The following is a 20,834-nucleotide window of genomic DNA, read 5'->3' on the forward strand; positions in this document are numbered from 1 at the left end:
GCACAATGTTGCTTTAATTTTCTGAGGAAACGCTACTGCAGAGCACAATAACACTTGGAGGAGCCACAATGGCATACAAAGTGGAGCAGGATGTTCCCCTTGAAAGAGCACTGATAGCAGTTTGATGGTGTCTCCCTCACATTATTCAACATTTTATGGTTAAAACACGATGTTGGGTGGGATATAACTCTGGGATGATGGTTGAGAAGTTGGTGAGTCAGACAAGACCAAACTTAATCTACAGCTTATAGCCCCTATGTGTAGAATGTTGGTGTGATTACAGGATTTTTCAATTTACTATTTTAATAAAATGATTCAGACTGTAGAAAAATGAGACAATCTTTGTAAAAATTGGTGCAGGCAATGCTTCGAGCCCATTTATTTCAGTGTCCCCAGGCTCTATCTGTTGTTTTTTTACAACTAGGAGTCTTGAAAAGCAGAGTTTTAAAGCCTACACATCAGGGTTTTCAACAAATTTCAGAATTTTCAAAAGTTATGAATTGCAGCCTTAATTAGAAGCTGTTAGAGTTTTCTAATTCATAGGTTTTTTTTAATTATTTTTTGGGGCGTATTTTTTGTCTTTTCTATTAGATAGCAGAGTAAAGCGATGACAGGAAAGAGATGGGGAATGAAAGGTCACCAGCCACACTTAAACTGGGGGTGTTGGACTACCAGAGCAACCTGTTCCTTCCCCTCTCCTTTTATTGTAAAGCACTTTGTTGCTTTGTTTTTGTAAAGTACTATATAGATAGAGTTAATATTATTATTATTTGAAAGACGATATTAGAGACAGGCAGGTAATATGGGGACACAGCAACAAAAATCCCCTGGAGTTGTCAATGTTTCGATGTTGGCAATCGTTGAACATCTGCAGAAAATTAATATATCTGTTTTTCTGGGACTGTTTTGGAAAACTGAATCAACAGCAGGATCATTTTAGAGTTTCTGACCGCTTGTCTGCTTCTTCAAACTGAATTAATTAACCCATGAGTCAATCACCAGAAAATAAATCAACACGCTTTAATTATTGAGTAATCAAGGGAGGCAATGATTAATCAATTAATTGATTAATTGATCATCAGAAATCAATCAGCAACAATTTTGATAATCAAATAATCATTTTAGTAATTTTAGTAAAAATGCCAACATTTGCTGGTTGCTTCTTATACAGTACATGATTGTAAACTGAATATCTGGATTTTTGATTGTTGACCAGACAAAACAAGACATTTTGAAGAAGACGCCTTGAGCTTTAAGATATTATAATGGGCATTTTTCAACAGCACTAATCTAGAAAATAATCTGCAGATTATTAGATAATGAAAATAATCGTTAGTTGCAGACCTAGAGCAGTCATTTAGATAATATATGAAGAAAAAATAGCACTCACATTCATGACTCATGCTTTTCAAATGCGAGGATTAGCTGCTTTTCTCTGTTTTATGTCATTATAAATTCAATACCTTTGTTTTAGACGGTTGGCTGAACAAAATTCAAGCAATTCTGAGTGCTGACCTTGAGCTCTGGGAACTTGTGATGAACATTTTTCATAATTTTTGGACCTTTCATAAAATAAACGATAAATGGACAGTTACATTAATCATTGGTGGCAGCCGTACTCTATATCATCTCCAGAATTCAAACACTGGGACTAAATCAATCAGCTGTTACCTTGTAAGGCTTAAATTTGTGTGTCTGATAAACCTGCATATTATTGCAGTCGTGTTGGCCGTGCATGTGTGAGCACTAACGTAAGAAACATGCATACAGGATTCCTTCTCTGCCTCAACAAGTCTTTCTGTCTCTTTCTTCACCTTCCTCGTGGAAAGTGCAACATCGGCTGTGACACATCAACCGGCCTCTCAGCAGGTCAGCGTCCGGCTTCAATACAGCCACATCACAGCACGTCAATTCTTCGACGGAATACACTTCGTACCTTTTGTGCCCAAAGGTCAGGGCTATCTCTCTGCTGTGGACCACTCAGATCAGATGACAGCCACACCGACGTCTTTGTGCACAAACATTCTCCGAGGACCAAACGTCTGCAGGGCTCGTTTGATTCTGCAGCTCTATAGGCCTGCGAGCCTCGCTGTATACTATCTCTGCACAAAACTAAACTCCATCTGTGTGTGTGTGTGTGTCATCAAGGCCTTGTGATCAGAAGTGATAGGCATTCATCAGTCAAACGGCTGTGTGCGTACCGTTGCAGCAGACTGTGGGATTTTCTTCTCACTGATGCACAATATTGGACTTGAGTTAATCAATCTGTCACTTCTTCTGCTTGAATAAACACGTGATGAGTCCGGCGATGGTTTGGATTTATTGAGTGAAGGAGGGCTTTCACTGAAAGATGGGATCTATCTAGACTGAATGCTTCAGTAGCTTTGCCGACATGCAGAGACACCAAAGTGGGAAAATCACACCACCCACCAGCTCAGGGCTGGTGAATTATGTGTTGTTGAGGCTGCTGATGGTGTCCACTCCACCAGCAGCTAAAATCTGTGTTTCATGGATGTTTTTTGTTTATAAAAATAATCAAACTGAACAATTAATCCACGGAAACTACCGATCACTGCAGCGTACAGATGAAAACATCAGAGCACTAGCATTCAGGATAAAAATTTTAACTAGAGTTTCCTATGTAGTGAGTGAAATAAAGAGCTTTAAACATAGGTTTTGGTTTTTTCAAATCTGTCTTAATTCAATGCTGATGGGCTCGTATATATGTGGATTGCTGCAACAATCCCTACTCTCCATACTGACCTGGAAGCTATTCTCCTGGAGTGCGACTACACTGTAAAAAATGGGGGACAAAATCTACAGCCCTCGTTCTAAAGCTCGGCTACAACTAAGATTAGGCTTCAGCGGTCTGAGTTAGCTAAATGGAGTTGGTATTTTCTAAAGTTACAGTCTGTTTAGAACAAAATTCCCTCTTTTTGTTTCCGCGAAATTAAGTTCCTTGCTGAGCTGCAGTGGAGGGAAACATTCTGGTAGTGAGGCGTAAGTCTGTTGACGTTATCTGGCTTTTACTACTGAAGATGTGCTCAGAGTAAACTTCTAAGTGAATTTTTTTCTTTGCGGATTTGATAGCTGGAGTATTTTTGCTTACAAATATTTTGGTAACAATGTGCTTCGACTCTCCAGCTGTTATCCTCCAGACCTCCTCGACTTGCTCCGGCCTTTGCGTCTAATAAGACATGGAATATGGATCATGTCTGTGTTTATCTGGTGTGTCCTGAAAGAAACAAGTGACGAGCAAATGCTGTCCTGAGATTTCCTTCCTGATAGGGCCGAGTTGGACTTAAATACCACGTTTGCACGGCTCAGTAGAAGAGGAGCTGCAAGAACATGGTCACGTCATCACCGGCTACAGTTGCCAGCCAACAGTTGACGGGGGGGTTAAGTGTAAATAAACACACAGTATACGTGTGAGTAAAAAGCTGGCGACAAATCTACACGTGACTACTAGAATGTATGAGAGTGGAGGGTAGGAATTGTTGCTGCGACCAAGATATGAGCACGTCAGCATTGTATTAAGCCAGACTTGAAAAAAACAGAACCTTTCCTTTAAAAGGTGCATTCAATCAAACTTTTACCCAGAACAAAATAACCCCATGTGGAACTTTATCAAAAGGTATGCAGACTGTTTAAACAGTTAATACAAGGCTGAAAAGCGTTGTTGTGACAGTCAAAATTGGTGCAGCAAAGGCTAAGATAGCCCGACTTTAAGACTCTGATCATTATATTACAATTACGAACATTCACACTTTTCTCCAAAGTGACATACAAATGAGGTACAAGCAAAGCAACAGATCAAGGAGAAACCTTCGAGAACGAGTGCCTCAATACTCAGTTCCACTTTTCACAAGTGCAAGTTAAACATAAGTGCATAGCAAATGACTTTTTTTGAGAGAGATAAAGAGCCACATGCTCCAAAAAAATCGGAATCCTACATTTCCCATTATACAAATATATAACATTGATCCCTGCACGGTAAATGGCAATGTCTAACAAACTTTACAATCAGTACATAATGCTGACTTTCTGTTATAACTGGTAGCCTCCGAGCCCAAGATCACATATTTTTACGACTAACTGAAGACTTTCTTCATGACTAGTTTTTGATGTAAATAAGATCAATGAAGTTCCCTTTAAAGTTGCTCTTTAAATACTCATTTGGCCAGAGAGCTTTTAAAACTCACTTTCAGGATCATACAGTCCCCCACCCTCCCTCCCCCAGGAAGCAGCCAGTATCTTAAAGGGTCAGTTCACCTAAATAAGCAAGATGCAGGACTTTGACACCAGAAACCCGAGTTTGCATCCTGAGTCATGCATGTGATTAGGTTTAGGCAACAAAAGCACTTTAAGGTTAAAGTTAGTGAAAGATCACAGTGTGGCTCAAATGTTAACAAACATGTTCTGCTTCAAGTCAATGCAAACTTTTTTCAGTACACAATCTTTCCCTAACCTTTACCAAGTGCTGCAATTATCTAAACAAATCATAACCATAAAAAGTTTAATATTGTTGTAGTTTCTACTAGCAGATGCTGCAAAATCAGATATTTTAGTGGAAGAAAAATAAAACTAAGTACGTTGTCTCTCAACATTTCACTCATACGTTCATTAACAACATTTTCTCATTATGTTTTCTCATTTCTAGCCAAACATATTTTCTGGCTCAAATTAGTTGTATTTGAACGTAATTTCTAAGGGACAAGGTTGGTGGATGACGGAACGATAATAATGTAACACTAGGGAGCGACATCATGAAACTATAAAATATTAATTTCTCCCTTTTGGATTCAGAGATTATAGGAAAAGTGATTTATAGCAAAGATATGTTTGCTGCAGCAGACCAAAAAAAAAGGCAATTTAATTTCAGTTAGAATTTTTGCTTTTTTGTCCATCACAGGCCACCGTACACCTCGTTAAAGACCTGTCTACATGGGTCCATTTCCTATTGGCAGCTGTTTGATACTAATAGAAACAATGCATTACTTACTGACCCTATGTCTCAAAACTCCTTTCCTGTAAAGCATTCATGAAATGCTGCTCTGCAACACTAATCCATCCATCTATAATCATCTATAACTACTAACTATTCACGGTCACATGATCAAGAGCTTATTCAGTATGTTGCATTTGTAAGAGCAGCATTTTATAAGAAAACTAGAGATGAGTCATAACTCTTTCTAACAAAAGAAATTTTCTGTCATGATGCCATCGTTTCAAAAGAACAATTATTTTGTCCAGATGGTGGCTTCCTCATTTTGGAGGAAACGTCTTCACAGACTCTGATCTCAAAGTCATTAAGGTCATTACCAGACTGACTTCTTCTGTCCAGCCATTATCAAGCTTTTATCTTAGACCGACATAAAAGAGCAACAACAGGTCGGTTTTCTGCAGCAGCTGGGTGACTGTAGGTCAATGGAAACATAATTTAGTCCAAAGTCTGTATACTTCTGTTCATTATGTCTCAAAGCAGGTTTACAAGACTGAGTTCTCTGGTAAAATAATATCATGAAAGCACAACCTAACTCTTACCCTACAGAGCTGGACGACAGGGAAGACAAACTATCTGAAGATCATGTACATTTTCCCAGTGTTTCCTGACATTTTATAGACAAAATGATAAATAAAACATTCAGGAAATAACCGACAGATGATTAATAATCTAGAAATGATCGTTACTTGTGGCCTCATGAGTTTACACACATGAAACTTTTGTTAAAATGATGTGATACAGTGATCAAGCAAGTGGAGGCAGAGAGAAATCCTCAGCTACTGCACATCCCACATAATACTGTCTCATATCATTATATTGAAATTATACAGACAGGTGACAAATTAAAGGAAAAATCTGAATAGAAGAGATGAGAAACGTAACAGATGCAGATTCAGGATTGGTCACTGAATGCTTTGTTGGACTGCAACTGACTATTTGCCAATTATTTCCTCTTGAGCTGCAACGATTAGTCGATCAATCACTCAGTCGTACGACAGAAAATTAATCTGCAAGTTGTTTTAGTCGTTTTTTAAAGAAAGATTTGATGGTGTTGGCTTCTTCAAATGGGAGGATATGATAGATTGGGGCGGCTGTGGCTCAGGAGGTAGAGCGAGTCGTTCACTAATCGGAAGATCAGCGGCTCGATCCCCGGCTCCTCCGGTCCGTATGTCAAAATGTCCTCGGGCAAGATACTGAACCCCAAACTGCTCCCAAAGGCTGTGTCATCAGTCAATGAATGTGTGTGTGAATTAGTCAATCGTCTAATTGAGTTTTATTAGTATAAAAATCTTATTGTTTTGATTAATCGTTTCGTCTATGAAATTATAAAACAATTGTGAAAAAAGGTTTTATCCTCAAATGTCTTGTTTTGGTCGACCAACCCAACGACTGGTTTACGATGATGTAAAACAGAAGCTGTATAACGCCCACCTCTAAGCATGAAGAGATGCAGTAGATAGATGGACAGATACTGTATAAAGAGCTGCAACTAACAATTATCTTTCTTACTGATTCATCTGTTAATCATTTTTTAATATAGTCAAATAATCGTTTGGTCTATAACAGTCAGAAAAGTTCATAAAGCTCATGTTGACGTCTTCAGATTTTGATGATTTGTTAAACCAACACTTCAAAACCCAAATATATTCAGTTTACTGTCATATACAACAAATAAAGGCAGCAAATCCTCACACTGGAGAAACTAACTGAAACAATCAAACAATTATCAAAATATTGGCAGAATCATTTACTGTGATGACTAATCATTTAATTCACGAATTGTCTGAGCTCTAGATAGATAGATAGATAGAGACAGAGATGCATTGAAATTAAGATGATTAAATACAGAAAATATATTCATTTAAACACATAATTAAAGGTGGCTAAATGACTCTCATCAGCCAGTTGCAGTATCCAGAAATTCCTCCCTCCTCTCCACCTCCTTCCTTACTTCCCATCTCCATCTACTGTAAATCTCTCTACTATCACTGCTACAGTCAGAGAGGATGCTGCCACAGCATGAACCGCACAGCTCGCGCACGTTTTCATCCATCTTTCCGGCACAAAAATCCTCTGAATTTAAAATAATACTCCCTCATAATCCGACACCGAAAGTGACTATTTAAGAAGCTACTGTCAACATGTAGTAAAGTCTAACAGCTCTATGTGGAAGCTGTATTACAGCCCAGAGATGTGACAGTACATTAAAGACCAGGCACGTCAACTCTGACCTCCATCTGGCGATTATCCAAAGGCGAACTGCTGCCAACATACGCACAAAATCCGGCTGTATTTCCCTTTAACTCCACATATAAACCACTATATCATCATTCATCTTACACTACTGTGATACAGAGAGAGAAGTGATCATTATAATTGTGCATTTTAGGCTTAAAATCAATGATAGTAAACTGTGTTCTGCAATAAAAACGAGCGCGTAAGACTTTTGGTGCGTTTACTCTCCACAAGGCATCCAACCATCCAGCGTGTTAGAAGCGTACAGTTATTCCTTATCAGGTGTCATATATTAGAATAATATTAGATCATTTTACACACATAAACATGTCTTGTGTATCTCTAACTACAGCAGACAGTGTGTTGGACCAGCAGCAGTTTGTACTCACCTACAAGAAACCGTGAGTTCAACTTTGGTGGCAGGTATCGCAGCGGTGAACGGGTCAGCGTCCCCGATACACGCCATATTCATCGAGCTGCTGCCTGGTCGATCACAAATCGCCCCGTATCCAGCGCCTTAACGGCGGCATGGGAGGAACCGAGAGAAAGGAAAAGGAGGAATAAGGAGGAAGCCTTGCAACCAAGCGTCAAGTAGTCGGGGTTTTTTTTTTTTTTTTTTTTTTTTTTTGCAGTCTGGAAGCGCAAAGCCTGGAGAGAGAAACGCGGACGCGGAGCTGCAGCGCGCCGGAGTCGCTTCTCTGTGCGCCTCGGTGCTCCGGAGGAGAGACCGCGGTGTGAAGGGGAGGGGACACACGCACATACACACGGACACACACACACACACGCACACACGCACGCACGCACAGACACACACACACACACACACACACACACACACACACACACATACACACACCATAGAAATGTATTTATCTACTGAGCACAAAGTCTCGCAAAAGGATAAATTCTGCATTATCTGAGTTTTGGGGATAAGATAAGATATGATAAGATAATACTTTATTGTTCCATGCCTTGGACACATAATGCTACTGCTGTACAGCACCAAATAATTCAGCATGACTACACATCATACATCTCATAGGTACCATGATTAAAAAGTACAATAAATTACTCATAATTCTGAGATTCTCACAATGAAAGGTAAAACAGTGAAGAATCTCATCTACTGCACTAGTCCCTGACATTATCACTTATTACACATTCACCATACAGAGCAGTACACAAACATCATCATCAATAACAACAATCAGCCCTCGCTGCTGTCGGCCACTGGGGTGTTTGTTTATGTCTTTAATGGACTGAGGGATGAAGGAGTGTTTGTATCTGTTTCTCCTGCCTGAGGGGAGGAGCTGGTATTCACAGTGGGGTCAGAAATCATTTTTCTGGCCTGAGAGATGATGTTTTCCTCATGTATGATCTGGAGATCTGGGTGTTGTTTGACTCCCACAAAATCTTCATGGTCGTCTGTATGAGGCTGCTGACCAGTGGCTCTAACTGCACTGACTGGTCGCCAAACCACAGAGCAGAAGCAGAGGATTAAAGTTCAGAGTTTGGTGTCTGGGTCGACTGTGGAAACTAGATGATTTTGGTATAAATGTCAGATGTGGTTCAGATGAGGGTTGGGAACGTCAAATTAAGCGTAAAATCGGCTGAGAAAAGCTGAAATTTTAGAACAGAATTTGGGGATAAAAGTCAGAATAAAAACAGATCACAGAAAAAAGTCAGAATTACAACAATAAAACTTAAAATATCAGGACAAAAGTTTTGAAAGAAAAAAAAATCCTAATTATGAGATAAAAAGTGCAAATTCTATGTGTCTGTAAATCCCAGAAATCTGTTCACATATTTTGGAGACTCACCTCTCGTATGGAAACAACAACTTGAGCTGAGTTTCAGAAGGAAACATTTTGTGTGGCTGATTTTATTCACATGTTGCAGAGGACAAAAGTTATTTATTTGCAGTGTTTTTTGGTGTCTCATAAGTCCATGTGAGCTGAACACTTGTATGTGCAAGACACAATATACAGTATCTGCAGATGGTTGATAAGGTCATTGATCAATAAACTCATTAATTGATTTGGCTGGGAGCTGAGATTCATGCAAACTCACATTGGAACAACAAACTTCTACTTTAATTCTTCCTTTAATGAAAATGTGACTTAATTTTGTTAATTTTGCTCGTTAATGTAATTACATTTGAGGGGTGAAGAGGCTCTGGGTTGACTCACAGTTAATTGAGCTGTTTTGTTATTTCCTCGTTAGCTCCTCATCTGAATCCTGGTGAATTATTCACAAACTCATTTTCCTCGCAACCGTTCTTTTAAATATTGAGGAAATTGCGATGAAAAAAATGGCAAAGAATAAAAAGAAAGTTGACTTTCTCTCCATCGAAATGTTAAGAATAGTTCTTAGAGGAGCCAACTGAATTATCCTCGTGGGTGGGAGGAAATGTAATTAGTGTGTGGAGAAGAATTGGAAAGTAATAAAACTTAACAGTGTGATTTTTAAAATAGTTATAAGTTAAGGAACAAAAATTATTAAATACATGCAGGGCATTATCAAATATTAACTTTCCAAAATGAGTCTGAAAATGCCTGCAGCTGAAAGGTGAAGTTATTATGGATCAATTAGGCTTCACATGGATTATTATTATTATTATCTGTACGCCTGCAACTTGCACAACATATTTCATTCTCCACTCACATGGAGTCAGCTGCTTCTTTCCACAAGGTATAAAGGTCACATAGTCACTGTGTGTCCGACCAACTCGAGGCCAGAGTCGAACCTGAGAGGGTTAGGCGTACGGTTGATGACATTGTGATCGGATCGCGGTGAAAAGTGTCACATCGAAGCCAGATGACAAAGAGCACCTGAGCAAAACAAACTCAATTAACCAGCTCAGCATGAACCTGAGAGCTAAAAATGGAAACATGTCTGTCGGTTCCTATTAGGCTGAAGAAAGAGACAGAAAGTTCATCCTGCAGGTCAAACACCTGTTAGATGAACCAAATATGGAGTCGTGTGTTTTCTGTTGAGTAATATGGGTCTTACGAAGGTTTATGTTTCAGCTCTCTGAGTGTTCAAAATGTAAAATTAAAGTCCCCTTTCACTCAAAAATGTGTTTTGCTTATTGTTACTTCACTTGGATGTCAATAGGATTCATCATCTGGGAACATCTGGACCAAAATGATGGACAATCTGCATGGCTAAAAAAAACCCAAAAGTATAATTTTTCATCTTTTTTTTCCCCTTTTGTTATTAAGTGAATCATAGCGACCCCTCACATTTATTTTATGACCGCCATAGGAAGCACTATATAGACATAGTTTGTCCTTCCAAGTAATTATCATGTTTTTTTTTAATTGATATGTTGTTCATAATGAGTCCCCTGCTTCCACGGCCTTTTCCATCTCACAATACACCTCATGGCCAAAAGTATACAGACACCTGAGCCTGATCCTCAAAATGTCATGTTTTTAACATCTCAATCCAAAACCTTTTGGTATTAATCTGCAACTATAACATCCTCCAGTCTTCTGGCTTCAAGCTTTCCACAATATTTTGGAAACTGGCTGCAGGGATTCGGTGTCATTCAGCTATGAGAGCATTAGTGAGGTCCAACACTGATGATGTTGGGTGATAACAGTCAGCGTACCCAACGGTGTTGGCGAGTCAGTTCATGCACATCAACTGAACATCAACTGGACCCGGTTTTATGCACAGGAAAGGGTCTTCTACAAACTGTTGACACAAAGTTGGAACCACAATAATGTAACTAGAACCAAGGGGCCCAAACCAAGAAAAAACGTTGGGCATATGATGTACGTTCATAACAAAATAATATGAAATTATGCAGCTTCCACAATTAAATCATGCAATTGTAAATACAGTATCTAATGCAAATCAGCCCTCACTTATATGCAGTAATACAAGTCTCTCCATGCTGTATGATATGTTTTCTATTTGTCACTGAGCTCAAACCAAAATCTTTCTCTATGTTTCACAGACTTCTCTGAGTCACATTTTGGATGGAAACTTGAATGTGGCTTCATTAATTTCAGTGCTCGCTAAAATGATGCCTACTTACACTGCAGCCCCATCTTCTCTACCTGAATACAGCACCTGGCAATTTGTACAAAATGACCACAGGGTGATCCAACTCTCATTTCCCTGGAAGAAATTAGCAAAAAAAGTATGAATCGGAAATGGATGACCGCTATGGATCCATTTGGTTTTGTCTTCCGGTGGTGTTGGCATGCCGGGCGCTGCTGCTTCTCTGTTTGAGACTCATCCAGGTAAAACAGACAGAATGAGAATCAGAAATGTTGCAAGCACCTTACTTGCAAAAATGAAAATATCTTCTTCAAGCCAGGAACACAGCAGACAGTTAAAAACCCTTATCAAGTGCGAAAAGTCTCAGCTTCACACATTTAATGATTGCTTTATGCAGATCACAGTCGTTGACAAGTACGCTGTGTTCTGAAAAAGGTCTGTAGAGATATCAGCATACAGTACAAACACCTTTATTTGTGTTTCTTAATAACAGCTTCAGGTACATCGGCTCTATATCCAGTGCAAACAGAAAGAGAGATAAGTGACGACCTCGGTGAAACAGATCCGACCTTTACATTTCATAAGTGGTCAGATGAGTTTTGGTAGATAATGATTGAACAGCTAAGATAGTTCAAGAGGTGTTTCATCTGGGTTCATATGTTAAGTGTAAAGTGGTTGGCTAATATTTTAAGTGGCTCACCACTTTGGTTCAGACTGAAATATCTCAACGACTCTTTAACGAGTTGCTATGAACTTTGGTACAAACATTCATGGAGACCGCGTTCAAAGTTGACACCCATTCATTCCTGTGAAAGTTGCTCAGTGGTGCATGAAGCCAAAAAAAGTCTGTCTGCTATGTAACATAATAACAGAATATATGACTATTTTGTTCATGGGTTTCATACACTTTCTGTAATAAAACATCTAAAATGCAAAAATCTCATCAGATGGGGGGTTTGTGGTCTAATTTGTGTCAGTTTAAGGGTGAAAAAGTTTGAGAACAACTGATTAACTGAATCTCAAAGCACCAATGTGCCTAAAAACGCTGCTTCACAGAGCCGCTAGCTTGACTCTGTGGTCTTGTTTCTGTCGGTTTGGGATCTGTTGGGAGAGATATGAGGAGATATGATGGGTCTAATTCATCTCACCTCCTCTTTATTACAAGAGCAGCATCGGCTTTACACAGCAGCTGAGGGAGCGATAGATGAAGCAGTTAGTTTGATCACTTGTAATAAGGAAGCGGTAGTGATTTACTGATGGCCTTGTCAAACAAATGAACTTCATTATTGAGAACTTTATTGGTGAACTGTTTTGTCATCTCTTGCACTTCCACTAAGTTAATTTCTCTAATTCTTCCCTTTTTAAAAAAAAATTAAGTCTTTGGAGATTAATACTGGTCATAAATGTATAAATTTCAGGAATACACTTGGATTGGGACAATATTTTAATCCTTACAGACATCATTAAATTATTCTGAGATGGAAAAATATCTAAATAATAAAGAAAAAGAATTTAATATAGCACCAGAATCTTGAGGTGAGCAACTTAAATCAAACTTGCGTGACTTGAGTTTGTGTTTAATCGCTCAGTTTGTAAAAAAAAAAAGAAAAAGAGAGAAAAGTTTTTGCTTTAAGCTGCCCCAGTTTATCTGGACATAAAGAATTGTATTATATTCATGCCTCGGTGCCACAAATAGATTTCAAATTATCAGAGTGTGAAGCAGCTCTGTCTGCTCCTAATTACCGTCTCTTCAATCTCCCTTTCTCTTAATTTGCCGGAGAAGTGGTCTTGCTGTGACAGATGTAGAGTTCTTCTAAACTGTATTAACCCTCTTCCACCCCGCCTGACCTGCTGCTGGAGACATTATTACAAACCAACAACACTTTATCTTAAAGCAGATATATCAAAGCTAAAATTCGGGGGGGAAATGACTCATAAAACATCTATATTTTGATTTGATGCTTGTTCTCAGGTTTGAACACAAACATCATATAGCTTCAATGAAGTGTTGGGACATATAAATATATATAATGTCTTGCATTGTTAGCACATACATCATTCTGCACAGTGAAGCTCAAACATCCAACTGTAGGAACAATAAGAAAAACATATTTTTGAGTGGAAGGGGACTTTAAATAAGGCATTAAGGATTATTACATTTCAGCAAAATCTACTAGAACAACAAAAAGACATGACAAGAAAGATTTTCAGACCCAAAACAATAATAATTAGAGCTTTATTTCAGTTAAATATTAGTAAGAACAAACCCTCTGCAAAACTCAGCTGCTCTAGTCCTGCATTGTTCAGTGTAAAAGGGTCTTTCAGATCTAGTTTGTGCTTAGCTAGGTCAAAATCTCTCTCCGAGGGTCAGAGATGTGCTCAGCAACGAGCAACAACACAGGAGTAAAATGTGCACATCTCTGCATCTTGTGAAACAGCTGGTTGTGCTGTTTTTTAAATGAGGATTAATAGGCTTACATCAAAGAAAAGGGCTACTGGCCTTTAAACGCCACATCTGGTGTTTGTGGAGAAAGTCAGCAGCATAATTTAGTTACGTATACAGATGTTGCAGAAGAGCGGAGAAGCAGCTCTTCTTTGTTAAAACAACAAAGACGTGGATTAAAACCAGCGTTGGTGTCTGTGGAGTTATGGGACAAAGTGAAAGTACTGCTGAGTCTTCTGCAGGCGGTTCTGGGTCAAATTAAACCCAACATAACCTCAGTGACATGCACACACACACGCAAACCCTGTAACATTCACATCAGGTGGCCGGTGATTGGTGCCGCCTGTCAGACAGTCCTGCAGATTTATGACTGCAGACCCTGATGGCCTCCCGAGTCGTTCATTAGACGAACGAACAGAGTCTCTGTTTGAGTGTTCTCATTGGATTTTGGCAACAAAAAGAATCTCTTGTACATGTTGGACATCATGATAGAGTGTAACTTTTAAGTTGTTAGAGTAGTAATATTAATAGATCACATAAAGTTTTTCAGTGGAAACTTGTCATGAATGTGATAATATTGTGTTATCATTTTATAAAGGTGTGAACAAATTAATGATTCCAAGCAAAATGTAATTAAAAAAAAAAAAAAACAGTTATTAAAGCCTCCGACAGTTTCAAATCTTTAAGATCCCCTTCAGACATGTCTCAAGATGCATAAAACTACTTTTGAATAGTTATTTTGTGTCTGAAAAAGTTCAATTATCCTGCTAAAAGTTCTTCAAATTACGTCTATTCTTTCTCCCGCATTAAAAAAAAATCCAGAATCTATGAATATGCAAATAAATTGAATTCTGGAGCAGCTGGAGAGTCTCTAGAGACTTGTTAGTGCAGCCTGATAATAAGGAACTGCAATAATCCAGCCTAAAAGTAACGTTTCGGTGGTCATTTAGTGTCATGTGACTTATTTAAATCAGACTGATCTGTACAAATTTCAAAAGAATTTCTTTCACTATCTTAAAAAAATATTCTCCTACATAATACCATCATTATTAGTATCTGTAATACTGTAACATAAAACATTTGAGTATTGTAGCAAACACGCCTACTGCAGCAGAGGCTGATGTGAATTTTTGTTGCATCTTTCGTCATTTCATTTTGTTTTTTGGGTCCTTCCACTCTTCACTGATGGCTTCCTGTGTCGTTATCAACAAAACTGGATTACTAAACATGGTAAAACCTCCGGGCTCCAGACCCAGAGGGGCCCCATATTCAATTTTTGGCTTGTTGTAATAAAGATTATTGATTTGTTGGAGGATCAAACTGAATTAACAAGGTCTTTAAGGCGACACCTGCGTTATTTTCTGTCTTGACCCTTGTAAAGGAAACCTGTGTCTAAAATACATGTTTATCCTCATTACCTGAGGCCTCCAGGCAGGGTTAATCTGTCTGCAGAGGAACTAAAGCTCTTCTATTGTTTCCCTTATTAGCCAAATGCCTCAAATGTCAGTGAAAGTCTTCTTTGATATTGACAGCTTATACTGTCCCTGATCAGTCCTGTCACTGCTGCTACTGCCATCTTGTGTCCAACTTCCATCACTTCAGACACCTGAGAGCGTTGCCTCTCTAAAACCATCTGTTTTACAAAAAGTAGTTTTTAAAGACACAGTGATGTGGAAAGAAACACAGACATTCTGGGAATCATAGCAGGAAAAAGGACAGAAATGAAGAGCTTCCTTCACGGGTTTGGAGGGTACGTGGGCAGATGCAGCAAAATGTAAACGATTCCCGTGTTTCTTCTAGTCATGTGAAAAAGATTTACATATTGTGGGAGGACATATGTTTAACCTTATGACACGTTTTACGCCACGAGAGCCCCAAGAATAGCAACATATTGTATCTAAGATAACAGAAGTAATGTTAGGAAGCAAAATTTTACTTGTTGCCTGCAAAAAAGTAACAACTTCATGCTGGTTTACATAAAACATTACATTTGTGATAAAAGCTGTCTTCCCCCTGAGGAATAAGAGGGAGGAACAGATCACCTTCACTGAAAACAACAAGGATCATATCTGGATCTGAATGAATCTGAGGACAATATGGACATAAAAAATAAAACCTAGTGATGTATAATTTACTTTACTGATGTATATTTTCTCCTTTTCTCTTGTAAAATACTATAAATTAATTTGTTACAAATAAAAAGTGAGCTGTGTGTCTAAAACCAAATAAATCTAACAGATGAAAATATGACTGAAACTTCTTTTCTCAGCTTAAGATTCATTAAAAAATGACAAAAATGACCCACACTTTACTCCATCTACCTGTAAATATCTCTATAAGTAACCAACCTGCTGTACACCAACAGCAGAAGACCTTTTATAAATGACAAATAGAACCAAGAAAGCCACACAGAGTTGGTCGTTTTTGACAGATGGCATTTATTCTCACCAGGCATCTGACATTAGAATCGCTACAGAGTCCGCCATTAGGGAATGGCTACTACAACTCCAGAGGGGAACGCCCAGGATATGTGGAACAGAGACAGCATAACAAACAAAACAAAGAAGAAGAAGAAGAAAAAAAAAAAAAACTAACCGTAGGCCAATAAACTTAATCAGTCAGCTTACTGAGGGGGGGGGGGGAAGCTCCACCCGAAGCGTTAATCCTGCTCGTAAAGCTCAGTCCTCCTGCAATTCTGGTCCTCTCGGCTCTCGTGCGAGACTCCGTTCAGATCGGTGGTCCCACGAAACTAACATTCAGTCAGATTTCTTTTTTAAATACATTGTTTACATACATTAGATATGTACTTAAAGGATGCCTACAACTGTTTTTTTTTTTTATTTTACTGAACATTCAAAATGTGACAGCACACAATCTTGACACATAGATCAGTTACATCAGGGAGACTACGAGTGTCTCCAGGAAGGCCCCAAAAGGATCAGAATTGGGAGACGGGGGTTAGGCTCACAACATAGGCAGAGTCTAAAGTCCTCTCCTCTCACAAAAAAAAGATAGTATTACTTATATATACATACACAGTACATTGCTACGGTACCGAGCGGACCTCACCTGGAGTCCACGACAAGAAGCCCTCTTATAGGGTTGAAGAAGGTGAGCACACGACTTAGCAGCATGGGGGTGGGGGGGGGGGGTGGGGGGGGTTAGACGACAACTCAGTAGCAGTGAGGGGGTGGGAGGGTTGAGTGTTAACAGCAACATGTGAAGAGAGTGAACATACACGCGATGACACATGAACAAGAAGTGTGTAGAATAACCTGCTCACATTTAAGAAGGATTAAGTGTCAAGACTAATTGTATCGATTTTCACAAGTGCTCGAGAGTAAAAGTGGAACCGTTACAGTAAGTAAAGTGTGTTTTCTTGTTCACAGCAAAGACGAACGAGTTGCACGATTTTGGTCGCTGATCTGAGGCAGCTGCAGGAACTGAAGAGGGAGGAGGAGGAGGAGGAGGAGGAGGAGGAGGAGCACAAAAGCGGTTAAGAGGAAGTTAAGGGGAACGGTGATTTGTCTTTTTCACGTAAAGCCACTTTTGTTATGGGGAGGGGGGGAAGGAGCGTGGGGGGGGGGACATTGGTTCTGCTTTGAGTGCAGAGAAAACAATCTGTGAAACCCAAGAAACTGGAGAACTGGGTTGTGAAGACCAGCTACCAACCCGCTAGCTCTACCACCTTTTTCTCCTCTAACACTCAACTTCTTCATACGTCTGATTTTTCGCCTAATCTAACAAAAGACGCTGCGACCCCCCTTTTTATTTCTGTTTTAAATGTGTGTGTGTGTGTGTGTGTGTGTGTGTGTGTGTGTGGATGTATCGTATGCTGCTGGCACAGCGCTGAATGTAAGCTGAGCGGCAGAGATATTTTGTAATGTTCAGCTCTTAAATAAACATGTTTTGTGAGTAAATGCGACCCTACTGATATTCACTTCTTAACATGATCTACAGTCAAGACTTGTCTACAGCCTTCTGAGTATATAAAGTCTGTATTATGTGTTTTCTTTTGAGATTACTGTAGTGTTTGCTGTGGTTCAGTCATGAAGGTTACATGGCAGAAGGTGTGTGTGTGTGTGTGTGTGTGTGTGTGTGTGTGTGTGTGTGTGTGTGTGTGTGTGTTTTGGGAGTCAGCATTGGGCTGGATAAGTTAGGGGTCAAAGTGCAGGGCAGCGGCATCAGAAGACGCTGTTTAGTGTTGTTCCAGAGAGGAAACCGGGGCAGGAGGCGCTGTGTTCAGTTACTGGCCACCTCGTCCGCATTGTCACCCGCCTCTAAGGTGCTGTCCAGTCCGCCGCGCGCACGCCAGATCTTCACTGTCCGGTCACTGAGAGACAGAAACGTGAAACGGTAAGAAACAGCAAAAAATATCCAGATACACACAGATATCACGCTGTAGACCTTGTTTATTTTTCAAAAACTATTTGGATAAAACTATCGTCGCAAATGAAGAAGAAACGTCTCCAAAGAATAACTTGAAGACTAATTGCTATTTTTAGTCTTTGGAGCCGTTTCTCAATGAACTAACATGCACAATCCCTTTTATGATGAGGAAACATGTCACCCAGTGCAGCGTTGTGGCTCATTGATGCGTTTTTAACAAGCGGCAACCTCTGGGGCTGTCAAATGAAGCCAAGGCGGAAGTGCCAAAATCTGCAGTTCCTTGAACGGCCACTTGAGGCTCCAAAAGTGAGTCAATCTCCATAGACCCCCGTATTAAAATGCCCAACTTTACTGCAGAAATAAACAGCCTGGTACAAAAAACAGTTTTGGTCTCTAATTTCTCCTTTCATGACAACTGTACGGAGGGTGAATTTTTTTATAACTCACCCGTTTAAGTTTTATTAAGCTGTAAAGTTATGCATGATGAAGGACATGGCTGCTTTGAGTGACAGGTCCGCCAGCCGCTAGGTGGCTTGTTTCAGTCATTCGGCCCGCCTCTTTGCCCATTTTTGATTGGCTGCGAGTTAGGCAGCGTCATGCACTGCCAAGATGGCGACGGCCGGAGCGGCTCGCTTTGAGCTTCAAAACAGCTCCTCAGAAACCACCGGGTGACGTCACGGTAACTACGTCCATATTTTTATACAGGCTATGGTTTTTAATAGTTTTTGGACATAAGATATATCAGGCTTTAGATAAACACAGAATACTTGTAAGCAGGATCAGTTCATCGTTGGTTTGGCTCTGCACATGAGATTTGTTGACAGTAAGAGAAATAAAGAAAATTTCCAGCCTTATCCTTTAAGACTCTGGTGACCAGGTGTTTGCTGTCCTGGCTCCCAGATTATAGAACTCCTTCATAGGTGCAGGTGAGCAAACATTTTGGGAAATATGCTGATTGGACTTCTTGCAGAGACTTAGATCAGAGGATCAATACCACTCTCATATCTGTCCATTCAATAGGAAGCTGGAACCAGTTAGCTTAGCTTAGCATAAAGGCTGGAAACAAGGTCAAACAGCTAGCCTGGGGTTTTGTCTTCTCTTGGCAAGAAAGAAAATATGCCCCAAAATATGAAACTATTCCTTTAAATCTTATCTCACAGCCTCCTTGCCCTGATTTATTCTTCTTTCTTCTTTTAATAATTCTAGCTTTGACCCAGAATATCTCTTCAAATGTTTTTTTAATGTATTTTTTTTTGTTTTTGTAACTTTGAAGCACTTAACACTCTGGTTTTGAAAGGTGCTATATAAATCTAGTTATATAAATAAAGTTTTATTCTGCCTTCCTGTATGTAAGATTAGTCTTTATGCTCACTGTGGGGATAAAAATATTTCACAGCAATGGAAAGAAGAAACTGAAAACCAGCAGCAGTGAAAAACAGGAATCCAAGAAATCAACAAACGCTCAACTTTCTGTAACTGACAATCAATAAAAACAGTGATCAATATATAGTTGACCTCCTGTCAAGTCTCACCGGGGTTAAGATGAATCCTTTTTGACTGAGGATGAGGAGGTGAAGACATATTGGTCTGTTTTTAACCTTCTTTTACTGACAGCCTGTTTTCTGATTGTTTATTCCTGCTTTACATTGCAGTTCAGTAACACACCATCCAAGCTGTGCTGATCGAAAATATAACCTGAAACTATCGAGAAGCGAACGCAGGAACATAAAGTCAAAAGTGTGTGTTGGTGTGTGTTTGAGACTCACTCGGAGGCAGTGAACAGGTGGCTGCTGTTGCTAGAGATGGCGTTAATGGGGCTGTCATGACCCTTGAGCTCCCCGAGGGTCCCGAGAGTGTCCGTGTGCCACAGCTTGAGCACCCCGCCTCTGCAGCCGCTCAGCAGGGCCGGAGAGCCGGGGACCACGCCCAGCGCACACACCCAGTCACGGTGGGCGTTCGGGACTTGCTGATGGGGAGAAAGATCGAAGGTTTTAGAAGTTATGAAGAAGATTTGAGCAATTTAATCTACAAATTGAAACTTTAAACATTCTTACAATTGAAATTGACCTTCAAGTGACAATTGAATGACTCCTGTAACTTGTATCGGTGTTACACTTCCAGTACCTGCAGCAGGTCTTTGCGGTCCAGGTCCCACTTCTTGATGCCGTTGTCTCGGGAGCCGCTGAAGAGGATGTCCCCCTGGACCACCAGTGACTCGATGCCGTCGTAATGGGGCGGTTCAAAGTTGTGTGTCGGGCTGATGCTTCCCAGAGAGCCTTCAGTCACATCAAACAGCTGCAACAGCCACAACGCGTGTTAAAATATGTCTTCTGAAAGCGCTTTGTTGTGCGTTGTATTGTGAGTTCCAACGTTTCCAGAAGATTAGAATATCAAATGCCATGCACGTAATAGCGAATGACACTGATCACCCCTGTATCTACACTTCACATTAGTGCCATCTGGTCGTACACAACAGATTTAAAAATGTCTCTGGTGGGAGATTTGTCTCTTCTGCCGCTGAACATCTGAACAAACATATAGATCCTGACTCATCTGTGTGAGTACATACACGTCTTGCCTCCCTTGTAAGTCGCTTTGGATAAAAGCTAAATGACAAAATGTAAATGTGCAGTATTTAACTATGAGCATGAATACAGAGAGGAGCATGAATGTATACAAGTATGTGTAGGTAGTGTAGATTTCTTGTATTGTGTTTATTGGTATGTTTCTGTGTGGGATATGTGCAGG

General features: G+C 39.8%; 2 protein-coding genes across 11 annotated transcripts in view; both read right to left on the minus strand.

The window, feature by feature from the left end:
* Nucleotides 1-8,168, minus strand: part of LOC137183479 (copine-8-like) — a 74,905-nt gene extending 66,737 nt beyond the window's left edge. For both annotated transcript variants that reach the window (XR_010928477.1, XM_067590574.1), the window contains exon 1: nt 7,630-8,168. Coding sequence is in view for 1 of the 2 variants with exons in the window: in XM_067590574.1 (XP_067446675.1) it covers nt 7,630-7,712 (83 nt within the window). In the remaining variant the exon portion in view is untranslated. The remainder of the gene's footprint in view (nt 1-7,629) is intronic.
* Nucleotides 8,169-16,115: 7,947 nt separating this feature from the next.
* The window catches only part of kif21a (kinesin family member 21A), a 67,080-nt gene continuing 62,361 nt past the window's right edge, over nt 16,116-20,834 (minus strand). For all 9 annotated transcript variants that reach the window (XM_067590575.1, XM_067590577.1, XM_067590576.1 and 6 more), the window contains 3 exons: nt 20,211-20,381; nt 19,853-20,052; nt 16,116-18,030 (listed from right to left, as the gene is read on the minus strand). In XM_067590575.1, the coding sequence (XP_067446676.1) occupies nt 17,940-18,030; nt 19,853-20,052; nt 20,211-20,381 (462 nt within the window). In that variant the 3' untranslated portion in view covers nt 16,116-17,939. The remainder of the gene's footprint in view (nt 18,031-19,852; nt 20,053-20,210; nt 20,382-20,834) is intronic.

The sequence above is a fragment of the Thunnus thynnus genome, chromosome 5, assembly GCF_963924715.1.
Source record: "Thunnus thynnus chromosome 5, fThuThy2.1, whole genome shotgun sequence".
In the NCBI taxonomy this organism is placed as follows: Eukaryota; Metazoa; Chordata; class Actinopteri; order Scombriformes; family Scombridae; genus Thunnus; species Thunnus thynnus.